A 20,722-nucleotide genomic window follows, 5' to 3' on the forward strand; every position below is an offset into this window, starting at 1 on the left:
TATGTCAATAAGTGTTTATTTGTTATACACAGTGCTACCACAGCTACCATCAGAGAGCACACTGCAATTTTCAAGTAGACAACTGAGAAAGAACAAGTCTGCATGCTGCCTTCACGGTGCATAGAAAACTGGTGAACTAACACTAGCTGGTAGGCTTAGGAATCACTCAGCAGTGTTAATAAAGGCCACTTTAGTCTGGAAAGCTACTTCTCCGACAGGCTTTGAGCAGTTCTACATTGCAGGTCTTGTGAAGGATGCAACAAGTGAAGATTGGAAAATGTCACACCTTGTTTTGAAGATGGAGAGTCAAGTTATGCACCACTTGAGAGAGCCATCTTAGTAGCGTAATGTTGGCTTTCTTTTATCACACATTGGCAATTTAAGAATTGAGAGTTTAAAAAAAAAGTCTAGGATTAAACAGAACACGTGTCCATATGATGGAATTATGACTTAATAACATTTGCCCAGTTCTCACCTGTTGTCCTGCCCAAACCCCTCATCTGATGAGGTTTAGTGAAAGCCTCTAACAACTGTAACAGACTTCACATACTATGTATCGAAATGTGCCTAAGACATGGGTGTGTCCACAGGAAAATGGCAGTGCTTCTATTGCAGGTAAGTGTCAAGTTTTCTCTTGATGTTATCAAAAGAATCTGCTCCCATGTAATCGGCCTGGCCCTGTTCCCACCGTTCCTTCCTTTCTTCTGAGGACATAGAAGGTTGTGGTGCAGCTGGGGCCTCCCCAAAGGACAGGTCTGACAAGGCTCCTGAGACATGTTCCTAGAAGAGAGTCATCAGAGGCACCTTAAGAGCTGAAGTCCTGATGAACTTAAAGAATGTAACCAACAGAATGAGAAAAGCCAAAATGAATCATCATGCAAAAAACTGAAAAGCATTACATGAAACAAACAAACAAAAGACAAGAGTACAAGGGCAATATGATTTTTTTTTCCTCTAAAAAATGAAGACTTCTTGACTCAGTGAAACATTGGGAGAACAAGATAATTAGGGTTAATGTTTAAGTTCTGCATACCTTTCTACAGAAGCCACAAGAGAAAGCCAGTGTATAGACCAAGTCTGAAAGCTGCAAACAGTTCAGTAGAAAGTGTAAGATGGACGGACAAGGGCACACAAATTTCACGATAAATTCTTGATCCATGTGGGCTTGGAAAGGTTGAGAACTTAAACAAAATGATTCCTAGATACTGTGCTTCATAGAAAACTTACCCAGAGAGCGACAGTGCACACTCAATCATTGTTACATGAAAGAAAGCTAAGTGGTTTGAGGTGGTACCAATTTTTTCTGTCCAAGCTTTCATTTGGTTTGCAAGTAGCATCTATTCTTGTAGCTTCTGATAATCTGCTTGGTTTTAGACAACTGCTTCCCATCTTCACCTTTTCTTGGTTTATAATCCTCAGCTTTTGTGTGGTGGAAAGAATGGTACATGCAGCAAACCTACTCTACAATAAACTAGATTTTCATTGCATTAGGCTAGACAATCAACTAAGTGTACCATAAATGGCACACTGTGCTGTCAGAAACTCAGCTGAGTTTGGTGGTGAAAATCTTACTAGAGGAAGAAAAATGAATAAAAACAAGTAATGATTTTTCAAGAAAAAAAATGGTGGAACATTTTTTGTACTTGGTTTATTGGCATAAATATTATAATTTTAAGGATATTGAATCTCCCAAGAGTTTAGGTAAAGGGTTTTTACTGATGTGTAAAACTGTAGATGAACATTTAAGAGTACTGAAGCTCCAAGGTACAGGGTTTTTAACTATCATGTGAACAACTATTAATCCATGTCCTGAAGCTCCAAGTAGTTTAGGCACAGAACAAGGACAGAGTTCAGGCAAAGCAAGGAAGTATGCGTATCAGATCAACCCTACCTTTGCCTTCTACTTGCAACATAGATGTTAAAGACAGGGTCATTACAGTACAGTAACTAGAGTTTACTCTAGTGACTGCCCCTAAGAGAGAGGCACCTGAGGTCAATCAAACCTGGTATGGAGCTAACAAAATAGATGAGCATCTAATTATAAAATTCTCCCTTCAACCATAAAATGCTATAATTATAGGCTCTAGAGATCAAATTTTCGTAAAGAGTATAGTCTTTCAGACCATAGGTTTGAGTCCTAGTTGTTACTGTAATCTTTTATGTGCGTAAAATTCTATGATTTCTAAGCCTTATAACTCCTCTATAAAGATGGGATATTAACAACAACTATTTAGTTGAGTGGACAAATTGTTCTAGACAGTTAAGGACTTACTATGTTGGTAGACACTACCAACATATAGTTGCTACCAACTCTATCAACAGGTATATGATGCACACAGTACTGATTAAGAAGAGTATGGTATTTATCCCTTTCTTACACCTATATTGAGTACTACCTCACCATTTACTCATTAATTTTGTTGTGTGTATCTTAGTATGTAAAATAACATTCTTCTTCATCTTCCAATTCAGCATGAAGAACAAACCTCAGAAAAGTACCTTTAAAATCAGAAAAGATGCTAATGAACGTTGTTATTATAAAATTTACAGCGTCGTCTCCCTCCCACAAAGGGATCCTTTCAAGATCTTAGGAGAATAAAACAGGAAATGAGACTATTCCTACAGTATTTATTGTGTATTATGTATCCCTATTGTGATTTTTTTAAACAGAAAGTTCATTTTTCTAAGCATATTGAAAATACAACATATATTTAAAGGCTTGAGGTTCCTAAACCTTAAATATGGCATTCTCTTCACCTCTCCTAGCCATTACTGGAGATGTAATGAAGAGCTTGCCCAATCTAGGTAAGCATTTCTCTACGAGGCTAAATGCTAGCCTACGCACTCTTTATGTAGATTTACAATATTAAGAATAACCTAAGCATCATTTTTATGACTATCCAGCCAAGAATTCTATAGTTTCAGTGTATGAGTTTATAGAATTCCAAAACCATCTATTTTCAGGTTTAATGAAATTTGCTACACAATGTCCTTGTTTCTGTGGTATTCTCTCTTCCCAGCTCTAAGATAGTTATAGTTTTTCCCATACAGTCCTCCTCTATTTAAAATACTACTAAGAATTACTGAATTCTATATCAAGTTTAAAAAGTACAGCACTAAATTTCCTGAAGTAAGAGTAAAGCAAACAGAACTTACCATCATTAGATAGGAGCTGGCATCTTTGACAAGGCCATGGTGTTGGAGCAGGGGTAAGACGTTGGTGGTGAAAGTGTCCCACCACAGGTTCAGAAACTCTGGGTGACTCACGGTCGGGTCCTGGGAGTCACAGTTGACACTTTTTGTTTGGGGATTATAAGTGTAATTCCATGGCTTGGTTCGTCCCAGGAAGTGCACAACTTTGGCATTTTTACCAAACCTGCCCAGTGAACAGGTAGAGAGGGTGAGTAGTTTGTGCGCACCTTCTCCTGTAAAGCTTCCGTTACGCACCTTCTACCCTGTGGTAGAAGTTGGAAAGAAAACTACACCAAAAATAAGAGACACAAAATGCCCATGCTCTGCCTCCCAGGAGCTAATCCCTCAGGCACCTGTTCTAAAGAGATAGGTTTGTGCAGTGGCAGACATTACAATGCCACAGCTACTACAGTGCTTCTAGTCAAACTAGAAGCAGTCCACACCCTTGTTAGATGAGGCTATTGAACAGTAAATGTGCACCCCTCCCTTTCTCCACAGAGAGGATGGACTTCCTACCTCCTACTAAACACGCTCATCTGACTTGATTGCCTTGCCAACTTGCTTATGTTTACTCTTTCTGGGAAGTTAAAACTCCTGCCAGCAGAACCATGTTGTCTATAGCCTGCCAGTTACATAGGATTTCTCTCTCAAATCTGTGGCCTGGTTCCAGTTTCAGCTAGGAATAGATTAAAACTGTCTCTTTTGGCCTGTGAAGATATTAAGTAATAAATACTTGCTTATCAGGAATGTAATGTTTTGATAAATATATACACTACATAATTAGATCAATGTTCTCAAACATTTCCTGAAGATTGTATTGTTGCCTTCTGGTGAAAACTTTGAAAATCCTTCTGGCATTTTGAAATATATAGAATATTGTTATCTACAGTCATCCTACTATGTTGTGATATTTCTTCAGTGGCAAGTATTTAAAAACCCTGTAGTTTGTGGTGGAAGAGGGAGGTTATGTTATGTTAAAAGCATGTGCTGCTGCTCTTGGAGAGGACCTGAGTTCAGTTCTCAGGACCCACACTGGGCAACCCACATCACACATGGTTCAATGGGGTCTAATGACCTCTTCTGGCTTCTGAGGACACTGTATTCACTTGTACACATCTCCCCTCCCCCATATACACAGACATATGAAAAATTGAAACCCACTTTAGCTTGTATATGATATATGTGTGAAGTGATGTGGGTGTGTGCACATGTATGCCTGTATGTGCAGAGACCAGAGGGGAACAGTCAGTACCTTTCTTAATTGTTTTCTACTTGATTTTTGAGACAGCTGGACTGTATCCCAGAACTGGGGTTACAGGTGCCTGTACCTGGCTTTTTATGTGAACGCTGGAGATCCAAACTCAGGATGTCATTGCTTACCAAGCAGGCGCCATTGCTTACACAGCAGGCTTTACCAGCTGAGCCAACTCTCCAGCCTTACACTGCACTTTTATTTGACAGGTAATTTTTTTGTAATACACACCCAATTTCACAGCAAATGATACTTTAAATGCATAGGTGCTAAGCCTGGTCCTTTGATTAGCTTGAAAAAAAAACCGTGAATTTAAAAACAAACAATAGGGGCTGGAGAGATGGCTCAGTGGTTAAGAGCACTTGTTACTTTTGCAGAGGGTCTGGGTTCAGTTTCCAGCACCCACATGGTGGTTCACAAACCATCAGTTTCAAGAGATCTGATGTCCTCTTCTGACCTCGTTTGACAGCAAGCATGCATGTGATACCCATACATACAATTAGTCAAAAGACAAAACAAGATGAGTAAATCTAATTTAAAAAAAAAAAAAAAAAGAATAACTAAGATGTCACATAGGATAAGCACAAAAATGATGGTGATGAATTTCAGCAACCAGCAACCAGCTGGGCCTATTTGTACAGGCATGTGGTCCTGGCTACTTGAGAGAACAAGAAAGATGGATTTACAATTCAAGGTTTACTTATGCTACACAGTGAGTTCAAGTGCAGGCCAAATTACTCAGTGAGAATCTGTCTCAAAGTTAAGATAAAATAAGTGCAAGTGCAAGAACCGCCACAAGGGGAAAGGGAACCCTGGGTGCTGGAGACTTCAGAGCGAAGGAAGGCACTACAAGTCAGTTGCTGGAGGGCAGAAGTTTGAGACAGTACATTGCAACTTCAAGCTTATATGGATGACATCTTGAGTATCTGTACCAAATGCCAACAGTCAGATGGCAGGTGTGAGCCTGTGGACACAACCATGTGCCACTGCCATAGCCAGAAACTGTGATATATGTCCTGTGTACTGGGTTAAAGAGTTAGACTTATGGATTTACCCTATATGTAGTCAACATATTTGAGTGATATGAACAAACAAAATAGCATAGACCATTTGGGTAACATTTCCTGCCTTCCAATTTTATTTTGTAATGTTTGGGATAGGTCCAGATTTTGTAAGGACATGGTTGGGCGTAATAATCCTATTGTGTAGGCTTCGATTAACATACTAGTTGAAGCTAAAGAGACTGTTGTTCAAGGTCATATGGCTGTTAAGTGGCAGAGACATACAGGTTTGCCTGAGGCCAGAGCTTAACCTGTGATCTTGGAAGAAAACTAAAGCTGGGAAGAAAAGCTCCTCTTCAAGGTTTGTTTAGTCTTCCTCGTGTTCTTTAGTTCTTTTTGAAAATGGGTGGATTGTATCCCAAGCTCTCTATTTTATACACAAAGTCTTTGTCTTCCCTGCGCAGTCTCTCCATTCCATCCATCCTCCCCGCTCTCTGCACTTAAACAGACAGAAATCCTAATGTCCTAAAGATAATGTCCTATTATATCCCAGGTACTATGTTAGCTGTGTATCCACAAGAAGCCTTGTCCAGGAAGGAAGAATGGTCACATAAAAATAGTCAGTGAAAGGAAGCAAGTCAGGGCCACTAGGGTGGTGATATTATGGATTATGGAAATTCCAAGGTGGGTTTTCAAAACAGGCTTCAAGTAGAAAGTAAGGGATGGAGCAGTGCCTGGGAAAGGCAGGCAGGATTCAAGTAGTCATCCTCACATGTTCCAGTGATGGTGAGGGATTCTGTCTCAGAGATCTGGGTGTGTATGTTTGTGTGCTGCAGAGGTGGTGGCAGCAGGCACAGCCTGATCCTAGCAGTACAAATTATGCAAGAAGGCACACATAAGGAAGCACAGGTCTCAGACACTCACCGGTCCTGATGAAAATGCCCTGCTTGAAGCCACAGCACTTATTTTTTCCTCTAGTATTAGCCAAGCACTAAACCTCAACCTACATACTGATATACTGATATACTGATCTTTATATTTCTATTAGCCTGTATCTTGTATAAATGCTATACTGTCATAGCATGATGGCAAGGATAATTAAAATACATGGAAATATTAGGGAGTAGCTATCCTTTCCTACGGGTCCTGACAGTTCACAGATGTGAGCTACCGGGAGTCAGTTGACATACTTTGAAGTACAAACCCTACGCTATGTTTAGCATTTGCATTGTGTACCTCATTTGGTCTCTAAAACTACTGTGTGAGTCGGAGGGCAGGCAAGGCTAAAAGTTAAAGAGTATGTCAAAGGCTAAATCACAGGGCTAGTGAATGAACAGGCTGTGATTAACCCAGGCCAGGATGAGTTATTCTGTAAACACACGCTTGGGAGTATCGGGCATTGTTTGATGAGTGGCATCTATTAATCTCCATCCATGGGCAGCCAATCTAAGCAGAAAAGGGAATACATAGTATAGTTGAGGATTGTGCAGTAGAAGTAACCAACAGGAAAATTCCATAGTACCAAGAGTCTAAGCACTGTTCTTAGAAGGATAAAATTTATACATAGTCTGGGGAGAAAAAGGAAAATCAGAACAAGAAGTGGATGGTGTACCTCAGGTCCACAGTGAGCAATGCATAGACTGTGCAATGCAGAGCACTGATCATCTAATGCTCTCCTGTACCTGGGACTTCAGTCTGCAAACTGGGGCTTCAAGCTGCATGGAGGAGAAGGACAAAACGAGCCAACCCATCTGCACAGATGGTCTGGTCCTCTGCTGTGGGCAGGAATGTGCAGCTCATCTTCAGATCCTCGCCACAACCTCCCTGGATTTATGCTGGGGCCCAGGGTTCTCCTCTCGAATGTCCACAGCAACGGCATTTGGAGATACCCACAGGCCTACATTTCACTGTGGTCCAGGCCTTGGCATCTACATTCATGAATGCCAGTTTCCAATACTCATTAGCTAGATCACTATTGCCTTTTGTAATAAAGAAAGGATCCTCTTCCTACGAAATATCTTTACTTATCCTATCCTAATAGAGAGAGAGAGAAAAAAAAAACTAAATCCAGTGGTTATTTTTTTTTAATAGACAAAGCAGTCCTAAATTACTTAATAAGCTTTGTTTAAGGTAGATGCTGTTTGTCACATGTGGTGTCCCTCAACCTAAGTTTGCTACTGCTATATTTCATAATGAAAATTTGATATGTGACTACTGTGAAAGGGTTGTTCAACTCCCCAAAGAGTTGACCCACAGGTTGAGAACCAGTGTATAAGATGTCTGAGATGTGGGTGGAATTGCTCTTTTTGACCTAAGGTAAAGAATTTCTTAGATGAAGATTAGCAGGACCATAGAAAGTATTACATGGCACAATGACCAGATTTCTGTAACGAAACAATACATAGGATTTGTGTAGCTTTCTAAAATGCTAATTGGAGCAGACTACATAAGAGAAGACAAGCAGCAGCTCCTGAAGGAAGCTGGGAGGAAGCAGGGAAGAGAGAAGAATGATGCAAGGATGGCTGTGCAGGAACCAGAGAGCAGTCGCTGCTGGTTTCAGCTGAGGCTACGGTACTCATTTCTGGGCAGCAAGGACTGAGGACTTCTCCATACTTTAGTAGTTAAACTGCCACATATACAATGGTTATAGAAATAGATAGTGGTGGAGAGCAAGAGAAAGAAAACATGCAAGAGCTGGCACCTGCACTGGTCACTAAACAAGTGGTTGGTCTGGGCCAGCCCAAGAGCTCCTGGGTGACTGAGGCAAAGGGAGTGATAAGGCAGTGCTAAATGGGAAGCAGACTGCACTCAGGAATAGCAATGGAGACAAACTTGCCAGTTTTACGTAAAGTAGTCACAGCAGAGAACAATCTCTGAAATCGTGTAGGGCTATTGCAGTGTGAGGAGCACTATCTGGGTCCCACACTGGTCACAAAAGTTAAAGAGTGCCTTCGCTTCTATCACAGTATACTAGCTGCTTAGCAGAACAGCCAAGGAGGCTAAAGGATTTAGCCAATAATCTTATATAAAAAAACGATGAGCAGAAGGTCTCAAACACTAGGCTAGTTTTTGTGTCCAAGGTTTCAATTTATCTGAATTCAAGTTTCAGACTTTTTACATCTACATTATGGGCATGAGGGAATGACTTAAAAAATATTTTTTCCAGCCATGCCATGCAGTGTTGGTGGGGAGATACACCCAGAGAGACCTGCCCTCTACTGCATGGCACAGGTAGGCTGTAGACACAGAGAGGCTTGTATGCCACCATTGCAGTGTAGCGAAATTCAGCCCAGCAGGAGGAAGACATCCAGAGACCAACCCACTGCCATGTCACATCGGCAGGCTTAGATACCTAGAGTCCTGCTTGCTGCTATGCCATGCAGTGGAAGATGATGAGGTCACCCAGAGGCTGGCCAGACATGTGGCTAGCCTGGAGTGGAAGCCACTACAGTGTGTAAGTATGTGATGGACAGACAGAGAGGAAGAGAAGCAGAGCACTGAGCATTATGAACAGAGGCAGAACTGGAGATGAGAGGGTGGGGAGGAGTAGGCAGCCCTGCCACCTGAGGCCATGGGGAAGTTCCAGTCCATGTTGGCACTGAGGGCGGGCCATGCCTGGGTCTGTGGCCATGCTGCAGCAAGTCGGTGTTGATGCCTGTGGCTTATATTACCACTAGAGACCATGGGGAAATCCCTGGTCTGGACAGCCTCCTAGGACCATGTCGGTATCCAAAGGCTATGCAGAACTCATGTCATTCCTCACTGTTATAGCACTCTGGAGAGCTGACCCCACCTCCTCTCAACAGCAGTAGCATTTAGGGGAGCAGGCTGAGGTTGTGAGTGTGGGAGATCTGGCCTTGCCACTGTCTGCCATCAGGCAGAATGGGCATAGGGGTGATGCCCACCCCTCACCACCTGCAGTCGTTGGGTGAGCTGGCCCTGAGTATGTGAGAGTAGGAGATCTGGTCCACCCCTCACTGGCTGTAGCACTTGGGAGAGTGAGTCCAGTGCATGGACTGGGCAGCAGAGCGGAGCTGGCTTTGGAGGTGTGGGTACATGCAAGCTGGCATGAGGGCATGAGAGCAGGAGAGCTGACCCTGCCTCCTGCCACAGCATTGGGTAGCCTAGCTGAACAGGGCTGGAGAGCTTGCCCTGGTGCCCTGGGGGTGTGGATGCAGGACAGCTGTCAGGATGACCAGCTCAGCTATTAGCCAGGCCCAGAAACAGGGTTTTGAGTTGGCCCACCCCCAAATCTACATTATCTATGAACTGTTTGAGTTCATGAAAGGGCCAGTTCTGCTGACCCAAAACGGCAAGATCTCTATGAGTGATAACAGGATAACTGGGAGGAGTCTCAGAGAGGATCCACCATTAATGATGTCACAGAAGCCAGAGATCTTGAGCCATACCAATGACTCATTGCAATGAACATTTGCAAGAGAAGATGTGTAGACAGAGGGATAAACTGTGTGTGATGGTTTACATATGCTCAGTCCAGGGAACAGCACTATTAAGAGGTGTGGCCTTGTTGGAGTATGTGTGTCACTGTGAGGATGGGCTTAAATGCCTTCAACCTAGCTGCCTGGAAGCCAGTAATCTCTTAGCAACCTTCAGATGAAGATGAACTCTCAGCTCTTCCTGCACTATGCCTGCCTGAATGCTGCAATATTCCAGCCTTAATGATAATGGACTGAACCTCTGAACCTGTAAGCAAGCCCCAATTAAATGTTGTCCTTTATAAGACTTGCCTTGGTCATGGTGTCTATTCACAACAGCAAAACTCTAACAAAGACACTGAGACACACCATGACACACTCCAGCTTCTATGACAATATTTTTTTTTTTATGCTTTGGGTTTTTTTTTGTGGTTTTGTTTTTTAGTTTGTGTATTTTTTATTTTGGGGGGAGAAAGAGGTTGCAAAGGAGGAGGGCAGATACAAGGGGATAGGGAGATGAGTGGGATTGGGGTATATCATGTGAAACTCACAAAGATCAAAAAAAGAGTTTTTAAAAATGCAAAAAGAACTCCACCTTTTGCTCATTTATAAAATAAAAAAGAATGATATGAAAATGAATTAAGAGTAAGGTCCTAAGTAAAAGAAAAATGCTTTTAGTCTTTTAAGACTTTTAAGGGTATGGAAATTTCATTCAGTAGGGTACCCGGCATGCGTGTAATTCTGGGCTCAAGCCTTAGCATTGCAAACATACAAACAGATAAATGAACAAATAATCTCAGCCTCAATACTAGTGTAGGTGAACAGTTTACATTTCCCTCAGTTAAAGCCGCAAGTAGATAGAAGGTATACTACCTGTCAGAAAGAAAAAAAAAAAAACCCACAAACAAACAAACAAACAAACACCCACCACAGTGGCTAGGAAGAGGGCATAATACTCAATCAACTCCAGCTCTGACAGGAATAATGAGGTGGTTTCCTGACCTACCCAGGGTTTATCCACAAAATCACTAGCCAGAAACTTAAAAAGGAAGTTTGGTTCAATTGTTTCTAAATTATCAAGAGCCATTTATTCTGACCCACTAAGGGGATTTGTATCAGCTTGCATATATTTCTTAAAATAAGTATTCTAATTTTAACTTGATAGAATCTCTAAGGAGTCATCATCCAGATCACAAGACATAGTTTGAACTGAAGCCAGCAACAACACTGCTTATGTTAGCTGTTGAAATAATCCTTGTGACCTGATGTTACCACAAGATCAGATGGACATCGTATGGCTGCTCAGTGGTTAGTGACACAGAGGAGGCTTCAGACCTAGTGAGAACAGAAAGGAACTAATCCAGGACAACACACACACAGAAGCAATTTAATCAGTCAACTTTTATATGCAATGTTCTATGAGACACTACGAAAGAGAAAGAAGTACTTGCATGGTACTCCTCTGGAAATGTGTCCAAGGCACCGGGTATCCTCTTGCCCACCCCAGTGTGGAGTACGCTCTCTGTCTCATCACCACTCACTCATATGCCTGTTCAGATTACACATGCTGAGACAGTGTCACAACAGCTCGTCCCCACTAGTGATGAATACCTCTCTCCTCTCACCAAAATGGACCCCTCTCACCCATCCACAGTTAGTCAGGAGCCTGGCGTGCTAGCTCATGCCTAAACTCTTAGCACTTGGGAGTGAGGAGCTGAGTGAGGTAAGAGCATTGTTCTAACTTTGAGGAGAGCTTGAGTTACAAAGTGAGTTCAAGGCCAGCCCAACCTAGTACAAATATTTTTTAAAAGTCGCAAACTCAAATGCCTGTGAGATATGGTTAATCCTGCAGAGAGAGTTGTGTACCAAGTGAAATAGGGATGTGAAACACAGAACCATGCCTGTCCCATCCTCAGATAAAGCTGTTTCACAGCTACAAACGAAATGCCATACTGTTTTCCATGCCTTACAAATAAATCCTCTCACAGTATCCTAGTCAGAGCATAGACACTCTATAGTGTTGATTGGGCCTAGTCAGTTACATTGCCTGTCAGGACAGCATTTTGCCACAATGTCTCTGAACGTCAAGAGGAAGATTCTCCTGGTGTAGCATGTCATTCTCTGCCTCTACCAGCTGACTCATGTGCCAGTATCCATACCTGTACTACACACCCATTTCCCCCATGTTTCTGAGGATGTTCTCTGAGCACAACCTCTCCATGTGTATACTGGATCTCTTCCTTCTCATCCTATCAAAGGCATCACTCTCAGCTCTTCTCTCACTTCTCTGCTTTATTAATGGCATCCTTCCAAATCCACTCCTATTGCTAGAAACATGTAACATCTGCTTTCTTTTCCCAGTCAGCTGCCACCCCCTTCCAGTTCCTTTGATAAGCAGGCATCTAGGAAAGCAATGTACATTTCCAACCTCATTCTCTTAGGCCTGATTCAGCCAGAGTTTCTCCTCCACCACTCTACCACAGGTATACTTGCTGAAGTCACCAGTGTCCTCTACAGTCTACATTCTGTACCATTCTAAGTTGTCCTTTCTTCTGCAATAGCACTCCACACAGATAAAGTGTTCCTTTCTCCTGGAGACATTTTCATTGAGTGGCTTTCCACAATACTACCATCTTGCTGGGTCTCCTTGTACATTTCTGTTCTGGGTCTATTACCCCTTCTCCCCAGGCTCAGTTTTGGGGATTCTTCTACCAATAACCAGTCCATTGGTTACATCATCTTGTTTAGTGGCTATAAACATTTATGTGCTGGCAGTTTTGTCCCATTCATACCTCTCTCCTAAATGTGTGACTTGTTTAAAATTGATTCTTTGGCAGTTACATAGATGTATGTATATGGCCTTATTCCAAAGATGTATATATGCTCTTACCCAGTACTGTCCCTAATTTCTCTCCCTCCTCTATATACTTCCCTTCCTTACTAATTGCTATATTCATGGCTTTTGTCATGTTTGTGGGTGACCCACTGAGTTTGATTGGGGCCATCTTTGTGATCATGGATTTGGAGCTATCCTATCCAGTGGATCCTGATCACCTTAGCATGGAGTACACACCTGAAAACAAAGGTTCCCATTACGGATAGATTTATCAGTAGCCAGTAGTTCAGCCTTTTCCCTAACCCTAGCTGACATGTGACAGGCCTGCCTTGTGCAGTCTCAATGTGAGAAAGTGCAGCTGCTGTGAGCCCATGAGGGCAGTCGCTGCACAGCATCTAGACGGTGACATTGCACAAGCCTCCCCTCTCCATTTCCCAGAACTTGCGTCCTTTACATCCCTTCGCTTTCAATGTTCCGTGATTAAATGTGTGATTCACGGTTGGAGGAATCCTTTTATATTAGCTTGTCTATTTCACAGTCTCACTAGGATGTTCATATACACTTCCTAACATCTATCCAAAGTCCTTCCTACCTCATGAAATGCAACACTCACACTCTAGAAACCTACTGGTCATATTCAACATATTCTACCAGAAGTTGGAATACTAGGTTTTATGTGAAATTATTTTTTATATTGTGGTGCTGGGAGTCAACCCCTAATTTTTAAACAAGGCCAACTGAATTTAATTCAGTTATGCATAGCACAACTGAAAGAAACGTATGTGACAAATGCAGCCTAAGGGCTGAAGATCTGTGAGAAGGGCTGGACCTCCACTTAATCTTGTTCTGTCCTTCCATAAGCCCCTCTCCAATTGAGATGTTAATCTTCAACAAGGTTCTGCATGTGGGATCTCACTCCTTTCACCCCCTTTTGCCCATTCTGAATACCTCTCCAAGGAGATGTACCTCCTAAGAGGGCATTAGACTTACTACTTCATGGCTCAAAAACACATTAATTTCCATGAGGACATCTTAGTTGAAACTGCATGTTTTAAAAGTGAATGTGGATGCACACGAAGTGCATGTGTGGGTTCATGAGTGCATGTGCATGTATGTAAATAGTCTATTTTTGAGTGACTTCTGTGAATAACATTTGGAAACAACTAAAGGCTTTAGAGATATATCTTAGCAAATAGTTATGTGCAGTTTTAAGACAAAACCTCCATTCTTTCTAGTGAAGCCCCTTGCTTTAACCCATGGTCCAGCCTCTCCTTCTACCTACCATATCCCATGGTCACCCACAGGCAGCAGCAAGTACTAGAGCTACTCAGCCCTAGAGACCACCGGGCTATTCTGAACATGATATGGGCTTTAATTTAGAGGCCTCTCTGTAGAAAACTACTGTGGCCCAGGACAGGCTAATTTAGTCTAAAAAACTGATTCTGACATTGATACATTAGCATAAAAGAAATGGAACTACCTACATCTTCTCATCCTTTTCTCAGTATAAGAAAATAGAGGGAAATGTCTATCAGGCTAGGTCTCTAGAAGAAAAACAAAAACATTTTCTGGCAGAAGGTAGGGAAAATGAATTCGTGAATCTGGTTTCAGGGTTCTTAAACAGGCAGCAGTGGGAGGAAATAAAGTCTGGCTTTGAGCAATCATATCAAAGGAATAAAGAGCTGGCCCCACTGAGGACAAGCTACCGTAAGGGAACATACATGTGTCAGCCAGCCTATAGGTCGCATGATTAGTGATTAATGGAACTGATCCAAATTTCCTCAATGTACCGTACACTCTACAGAAATGGCAACAAAGCAAGGATCTTGCCAAAGCCAGCATCTGTGCTGCACTAGGAAGAAGAATCCACCCTGGCCATTATGATTATTTAGATCTCAAACTTTAGGAACTTCATTTAGAGCACATGCAACAGCTTGGAGATAGGTACCACAGCTCTAGCAAAGTCGTCCTTCTTTTGCAGCACTAAGACTGCTCTTCCTGCTTCTTCTGTGTTAAAAAGCACAAGTAGAGCTCAAGCAAACCAAGCTGTCCAGACACATGGGATGTGTCTGGTGTTGGCATGGAAGATGGAAAGCAGATTAAACTAAGCCACAGGGAAACAGAAGCATCATGAACACTAAGTTCATCATGTTCGGAAACTGAAGCTAAATAGACAACATCAGCTTTGTGCCACTCCACTACGTTCATTCCCGGATACCTGCTCCGAAGAACGAAGTATCCTGCTCCTGCCATTAAATTCTTTTTGCTCTCACATGGTTCTTGCTTGTTACACTCATTTGCCCAGTTGGACTATAGTAACTGCTTTACTATAGACAAGTTCAGCTCTAGGGGGTCAAGCTGCCGTGATCGTAGGACACTGTTCAAGCTGGCTAGGCTAGTGATGAGTCAATAGGATTAAAATAAACCAGATCCACAAGTGCACACAAGACAGATTGGATTTTATAATTCCAAGGACTGAGGAATGAAAAACAATATTTATGTTCTTGATGATGTCAACCCTATTCTATTTGCTTTACTCAGAATAGTAGTGTAAGAGCTTGCCTGCCTTACTATTGAAGGGCAAAAGAATTGACTCCATGCCAGAGAGGTGCCAAAAAACACTGAGGGACTGAGGGGGAAAGAAACCCCCACAAGATACTTAAAATCCTTATCTGGGGATGGTCACAGAGTCTGCCCCAAAAATTGTTGTAAAGGAAACATCTCTACCACAAAATCCCAGACTTGTTCATTATTGTGGTGCAGGATGCACAGAGAGGACTTTGGATGATAAAGCAGGAATGTGCATGCCACACAGGGATGGGAGAGAGTAGATTAACTCCCAAAAGGGCCTTGTTCTTATGTCTATGTCCTAGCATCACCCTGCCAGCTAGGCCGCTGCGCAGGAAGTGAGAATCATCTCAGTTGACCACAAACGATTCAGAAGCTAAAGAACAGGTCTCAGGCCTTCACAGTTTGATAAACTGCAATGAAGTGACACAGAGTTTCTAAAATGGAACTAAGTGAAAGACATTCACTTAGTGCTCAGTGCAGGCCAGATTCCTAATTGCTTTCATGGTTACGGTTTCAGTGCCTACAATGACCTCACGAAGACACAGAGGCAGAACAGCTCAGACTTTAGTCCAGCATCAGTAATTGGTAAGCGGCAACTTCAGGATATGAGCTGAGTGTAGTCAGTTGCAAGTCACCCCCTCTCCCAACCACAACAGCATGGTGCTGCCTGCTCTAAGTCCCCCCACAAAAAGCCAGGGAGGGGATTGGCAACATCCTCATTGTGAATAAGGAGGAAGGAGTAGAGGAGGAAGACGAGGAGGAAGACGAGGAAGAGGAGGAGGAGGCCTAGGAGGAGAAGGAGGAGGACTAGGAGGAGGACAGGAGGAGGAGGAGGAAGAGGAGAAGGACAAGGAGGAAGAGTGAAGATCAAAGTTCAGCAGCCAGTGTGGTGTAACGCAGAAACAGAGGGGAATCTGTTCCAGAAGGCAGCAAAATGTTTCTGGGCTACTTTAAGTATGGAGCAGTGGATAATATCAAGCTTCTCAAAACTGCAGCCAGGATTTTACAAGAGCAAGCTTTTCTCAAAATCATCCAGCTATTATTTTCCTCCAAAAGACGATGACATGAAAGGCCACTCCTCTACCCTCACCATAACCAACAGCAGTTAAACTGTTTGTACTTACGCTTTAAATGCCGGGAGGTAGGAGTATATTGAAATGCTGCTTAGGTTATACACAAATGGCAGGTGTTTTGTGATATCTGTCGTTGCCCAGCCACTAAAATATGTATTCAGTAGGCCCTGGTCCCCACCTGGAAGGAAATGGACAAATAGAATTATGGTTTATAAACCTCTAAGGCAATTCAGGAATTTTATAGAAATATATGGGAAGCTTAAAATATATACTAATTCTGTTTTAAGTAATATATTTCAAGTCATATTCTTTAAGACATTCTTGGAGTAAATGGCTATTTTTTCTGATTTATGTTCAATAAATACTTAAGGAACAGCTACTATGTCATACATTGTACCAGGTTCTATGGAACCAATGTGAATAAGACACATGGTCACTGTCCTCACAAGGGTCTGGAATGTGATAGCAGATAGAGATACTAACAAGTTAAAGTCAATAAAAATGATCACAGTTGGATGAGGGTACAAAAGCAAAGTGGACAAGTGTTATAGGGATTCATGGGTTCGGCTCAGAGGAGGCTTCCCAGGCAAAGCTGTGCTTGAGTTAAGACCTGAGCTCTCCTGGGGAACACTTAACAACTTCAGGAGAGATGAGCCCAGAAGGAGATCTGGACAGAGAAGAATTAGCACACTCTCCGCACACCTTAGCCAGCACTGTGACAACCATCAGGGGTGTGCTGCTGACCTGGTCCCTGGCCAAGTGCTGGTCAGTCATGTCTATGGCTAAGGTTATCCATGAAATAGTAAAGTGCCGTTAGGGGCCTAGACTCTATGTCTCTCTTGGAAAGTGAAGACATACTATTCACTTTACAGGAAAATAAGCTGGGCATGATGGTTTTTACCTGTACTCTCAGCTCTTTGCCTATAATCCCCCAACTGGAGAAGCTAAAAGTATTGCTATGAGTTTAAGGTCTGCCTGCCTGGGTCACACAGTGAATTCCAGGGCAGTCTAGGCTATAGAGTGAGATCCTGCCTCAAAAAACAAACAGAAACAAAGCAGGGGAGACAAAGAAACAATCTAAAAAGCTAAGCGTCTGACCGGAGTCCTAAATAGACATTTAAGAAAAATTATCTCCAAACTCAATCTTTATTTCAGCCCAGGAGTTTTCTATTTTAGCCTCTGAGAGTTCAGAAAACATGCTTAAGAGTCAGAACATTGAGTAGACACATGAAATGTGTGGGGTGGGGGAGACACAGTGTGTGTGAGACACAGGAGACACATGGGGTCTGTGTGTGTGTGTGTGTTATGGAGAGACTTATGGTGACTGTGTGTGTGGTGAGGTGATAGAGGAAATGAGTATACTTTAAGTGTGAGGCTAGCAACCGTGTATTTCAATCCTGTCCTGGGTCTGCTTTGTGTCAAGATCCAGTATTCTTTTTAATCATTCAAAAAGTCCAATCAATAGTCTATCTGTGCTATTTGGTTTCCTTTGGACCAAAAGATTTCAAAATTATGGATATTTGTGTAACATGAAGAAAAATTAGTAAAATTGGAGCTTTGTATTTAATACCCAAATGTGCCTGGTCCCTACTGTGTATATCCTGTTCTTCCCAAGTACCATCCATTCAATTGATAGATGAACGGCATTCATTGATGTTCAATCTGTGGAGAAAGTGTTCTGTTTGAGGAGCCTCTGACAGGTCCCATTCCTCAATGAACAACTGAAATGGAAATCAGAAATGGAATAGAGTATGTTTCACTGTTTCAAAGATACAATAAAGTGAATGGCTATGATCCCCAAATGTACATTTTGAAACCCTAATCTCCAAGAGGAGATTAGATCCAAGACTGCATGTGTGTCATAACCGAGTGGTCAAGGAGGCTCTTCACCTCAGGTTACAGCAAAAAAATGGTGTGAGAGAGCAGAGTGCTAGCTTCCTGTAGGACAATCTGCCTTCATCTTGACATTGGCCTTCCTAGTCTCTAGAACTAATAAATAAATCCCTATCATGCACAGGCCCCTGGTCAATAGCATCCCTAAACTCTACAGTCAAAGATCAATACAAAAGATGGTCTTATCTGTATAGACCAACATATATTCTGAGGCTTAAGGTAGTAATACTCAAACACTACACCCATTCTGAAACTTAACTTTGAGTCTCCCAAAGATCATCAATATGGATGACACAGACACTAATGGCCAAGGACACATGTCTACAGTCTTACTAATTCTCTTTTTACATAGTTATCAAAACAAAATCTGAGGAAATGATCATAACAGCTTTTTTTTTATTAAAGGGCAGAGCTAGAAATAACCCAGATGCCATTCGACAGGTACATAAATATAACCATAATTAGAAAGTCACCGAGAAAAAAGAAGACTGCTGATGCATAGGGCATCAATCTCAAGAGACATACTGCTGAGTGAAAACCAGAATGATCCCATTTATGTAAACTCCTTGGAGGGATAAAATCACAGACGGCATATTTGTGGCTGCCAAGAACAGGAGAGAGAAGAGAGGAAGCTGTGGCTGTAAAGTGGATCATGATGGGGCCTGGTCTGTTCTTGACTATGGTAGTGTTCACAACAAAGTATACATGTAATAAAATGGAACAGATCACATCCATACAGACAGACACACCAGCGCATAAAATTGATGAAATCAGAATAATCTTCATGGACTGATCAATGTAAAGTTCCTTATTTTTGTATTATACCATAGTTATATAGGATGTTGCCACTGAGGGAGATGAATGAGGGCAATAGAGAATCTCTATTATTTCTTATAGCAGCATGAGAAGCTACAATTCACTCAAAATAAAAAATAATGCAAATGAAATATAAACACATAAAAGTTTAAAAGGCTTAATGTAATTAAAATGCAGAATACAGTAAGAAACTGTTGGTCATTTTGACTCTAAATTACACAAGGACAAAGATTTTGGCTCCTTTTTGGTTATCATTGTCGTCCTCCTAGATAACAGTATGTCATAAATATAGAAAAACTATTTCCCGTTCCTGAATAAATGCAAAACCCTCAAGATATTCAAGAACCTCCACAGCAGAGCAGCTGAAGTAACATCATGCCATGGAGGGCTATCTAGTGAAGGCACTAATCATCCATAATTGCTATCATGCCTTTAAAGGCAACATAAAGACCAGTTGTCCACTGTGTGCTATAAAGACACAAGGCTGCATGCATGAGATAGAAGCATTAAACATAAGAATAAAAATGAAAACAACATTATATTAGGGGATTGGTGCTATAGATGTTTCTCTCTAATTTTTCCTTATTTTATTTTTGTAATTTAAAAATATCAATACAAAACAGTAGGAATGAGAATTGTCCTAAGACCTTTCTAAGTACTCTTTATGTGCTCTTATTATCAACAGAAAAGTATAATGTAGATGATAAAACATCTTATTAATAAAACTTTACACATCCAGTTTAAGAGCGTGGATGTTACAGACTGTTCTGTGTTCTCTGTGAGGGCACACCCATCCAATCTCATTGTCCCCCACCCCCAGTGTAATTATTAAGTTATATAATCATAAATAAAATTCACAATTGCCTTACTACACTTGTATACATTTGTATACCCAGACAATATAAGCAGTAGCTCCTATTTTGAACTTTAGAAAACCACTTACTTGTCTGGACTACCAGTTTTGTTTGTTGGCAGACCTAGGCATGGAACCCAGAACCTTGTGCTTGCTGGAAAAACATTCTACCACCGAGCTATATCCTCAGCCCTTCTATTGTCTTTTTAGGGTACAATGTAAGACCATTAAAAAGCAATGCTTAAAATGAATATTTGCTATGTATACAAAGCATCTAAACGATTGAATCCCACAGAGGCCTGACTAGAACTTCTCATGTCCAAGTCAGCCCAATGTGAGCTTAGGAAAGAGGAGTCAGAGCTGCTGGCCTAGTGCAGCCACAAGCTGGTAGCCTCCATCATGAAAGGCTGTTTCCGCATTCTGTCTGCCCATCCCCCCAGACATTCCTAGCTCATTAGCTGAGGGAAGACTGAGAGGCCCTGAGGCCCCAGGAAACAGGACGGATAAGAGGCAATAAAGTTGCCCTGGTGGAAAAAAAAGTCAGTCTTACTGACTCTACATATAGATCTTTCTAACCTTTATCTATCTACCTTACTGAAATGTCAAACTGTGTGTTTGAAATGCTCAGTAAGTCAGATAACTACTGACTCCATCATATAACTACAACAAATCACTGTTTATCCCAAAACAGTGAATTAAAAATGGAATTGAGTAATATCTAGTGTTTTGACAGGGTCCCAAGTAGGCCAGGCTGGCCTTGAACTTTTATAGTCAAGGCACCCTTAGATGTCTGTCCTTC

The 20,722-nt window shown here is 41.8% G+C and overlaps 1 protein-coding gene across 2 annotated transcripts in view; it reads right to left on the reverse strand.

Annotated features, from left to right (window-relative positions):
* Window positions 1–20,722, reverse strand: part of Gyg1 (glycogenin 1) — a 33,606-nt gene continuing 12,884 nt past the window's right edge. The window contains exons 5-8 of one of the 2 annotated variants that reach the window (XM_029475534.1): window positions 16,413–16,539; window positions 3,157–3,376; window positions 1,034–1,084; window positions 1–780 (exon numbers count right to left, since the gene is read on the reverse strand). In XM_029475534.1, coding sequence (XP_029331394.1) covers window positions 607–780; window positions 1,034–1,084; window positions 3,157–3,376; window positions 16,413–16,539 — 572 coding nt within the window. In that variant the 3' untranslated portion in view covers window positions 1–606. The remainder of the gene's footprint in view (window positions 781–1,033; window positions 1,085–3,156; window positions 3,377–16,412; window positions 16,540–20,722) is intronic. The other variant, XM_021157905.2, reaches the window with a different exon arrangement.

This window comes from Mus caroli, chromosome 3 (genome assembly GCF_900094665.2).
Source record: "Mus caroli chromosome 3, CAROLI_EIJ_v1.1, whole genome shotgun sequence".
NCBI classification, from domain to species: Eukaryota; Metazoa; Chordata; class Mammalia; order Rodentia; family Muridae; genus Mus; species Mus caroli.